This window comes from Morone saxatilis, unplaced genomic scaffold (genome assembly GCF_004916995.1).
Source record: "Morone saxatilis isolate NCDOM2014 unplaced genomic scaffold, NCSU_SB_2.0 Contig5, whole genome shotgun sequence".
Taxonomy (NCBI): Eukaryota; Metazoa; Chordata; class Actinopteri; family Moronidae; genus Morone; species Morone saxatilis.
The window spans coordinates 13,382,041-13,383,709 of record NW_023340095.1 but is presented as its reverse complement, the minus strand read 5'-3'; the positions used below and the strand labels follow the sequence as shown (position 1 = coordinate 13,383,709).

The 1,669-nt window shown below is 33.0% G+C and overlaps 1 protein-coding gene across 1 annotated transcript in view; it reads right to left on the bottom strand.

Moving 5' to 3' along the window:
- bbs5 (Bardet-Biedl syndrome 5) overlaps positions 1–1,669 on the bottom strand; it is a 5,106-nt gene that overhangs the window by 2,944 nt on the left and 493 nt on the right. The window contains exons 2-4 of the mRNA XM_035676582.1: positions 1,546–1,628; positions 1,391–1,456; positions 811–860 (exon numbers count right to left, since the gene is read on the bottom strand). Of these exons, the coding sequence (XP_035532475.1) occupies positions 811–860; positions 1,391–1,456; positions 1,546–1,628 (199 nt within the window). The remainder of the gene's footprint in view (positions 1–810; positions 861–1,390; positions 1,457–1,545; positions 1,629–1,669) is intronic.

Below are 1,669 nucleotides of genomic sequence, written 5' to 3'. Positions count from 1 at the left end.
CCTGCGTTATTTATATAAAATTTATTGAACAAAATACGCTTAATAACTAGTAATCAAAAACCATTTTATTTACTTTACTATGTAAGCTTTCCTTGAAGAAGCGAGAAAAAAAGAAGAAACAGCAGTGAGCGGCGCCACAGAGAAAACGCAAGAAGACGGAGTATTCGTCACGACCTTGCAAATACAAATTAAACACAAACAACTTCAGATTCATGACAATTTACTCGTATAGCCCCATAATCAAATCGAAAAACTCTCAGTATACTATTACTAAAACAGAAACAGTGATTATTAATTATAAGTACACAGCAGAAGTACGACAGCACACATTACCAAAAATAAGGCATCACTTTCCATTTAACATAAGCCTATCCTTCCTATTCAAAATTTTCACAAACATCGTGTTACGATGATTGATGTTATAACCCACATAAAATAAGATACAGATAAGATAAACAACAAAAAACGACAAAGAATAAAATATAATACCACTAAAATCAAAGAAGAAAACACAAAAACTTAAAATAATACATAATATACATAAATAATAAATACAATCAACAAAAATAAAATCTAGAACCACCAAAGCCCTCAAATTTAAATGTTAAGAGTAAGATGAATAAGAACGACACGAAACTTAAAAATTAATAACAGAAACTCACTGAACCATCCCTGCCTCTTCGAGATCACTACAAATATATTCCCTCTTCACTTTTAACACCAGATACATCATTACATATGATACGGAACCAAAATTATAGATAACATGATGGAGGATTATACCAATTTAATGTATTTGTATTTACTTACTGAGTTAGCTGTCCTTGTTGTGATGTTAATGATGGAGTTGTAACCCACAGCTGAAATAAATAACAGATTTCCATTTAGGCTTCCTCAGTCAAGTGTAAAATCACGACTCCATACTTTGTTCACGTTATTGCAAATGTGAGCAACTTAAGACACAAACCACACTCAGATCTGATAAATGGTTACTTTCTTATTTAGTTCCTCAGTAGATTTCTTTTTTTTATTATTATCTTAAAACTCTCAATATTACTTGTATAAACATATATAATATATACACACATGACTGAACAGGCAGCATACAAAATGAAGACATGAGCTTCATTTAACCATAAGCCTATTCTCTGTTGGATTGTTCAGAAATTGGTGGCACAAAATCTTTAGATATAGTTTAGGTTTAAGCACGACGTAAAATTAAATGGAGGGTGCCATGGAAGTCATTAAACGCACAATAAAAACTGTTTAAAACCTTTAAAGGTGTCCATATAATACCACTGGTTTAATGCCATGTATTTCCAAGAGAGGGCAGAAACATTCAGCTGATGGAGACTTTAAAATAAATACATAATCATACAGGTGTACTCACATAAATTGACTCTGGGTAGAGCCAAAGAATGCCAAATGATTCTCAGGTTTGTTACCAACAGCCGGCCTGCAAATAAAGTAAATAAAGTAGTTAAGATAAAATCAGACATTACCTGTAATCAGAGTTTTAACCTCCAACATATCCAACTTCACTACCTCGATCTCCGTTGTTTCCCTTCGTGTCTTCTATGGAGTCCAGACAGTCAATTAGTACTTCTCCTGGACGTGTTTTCATCTGCCTGTGTACACGTGGACAGATTGATCAGTGATTGATCAGTGA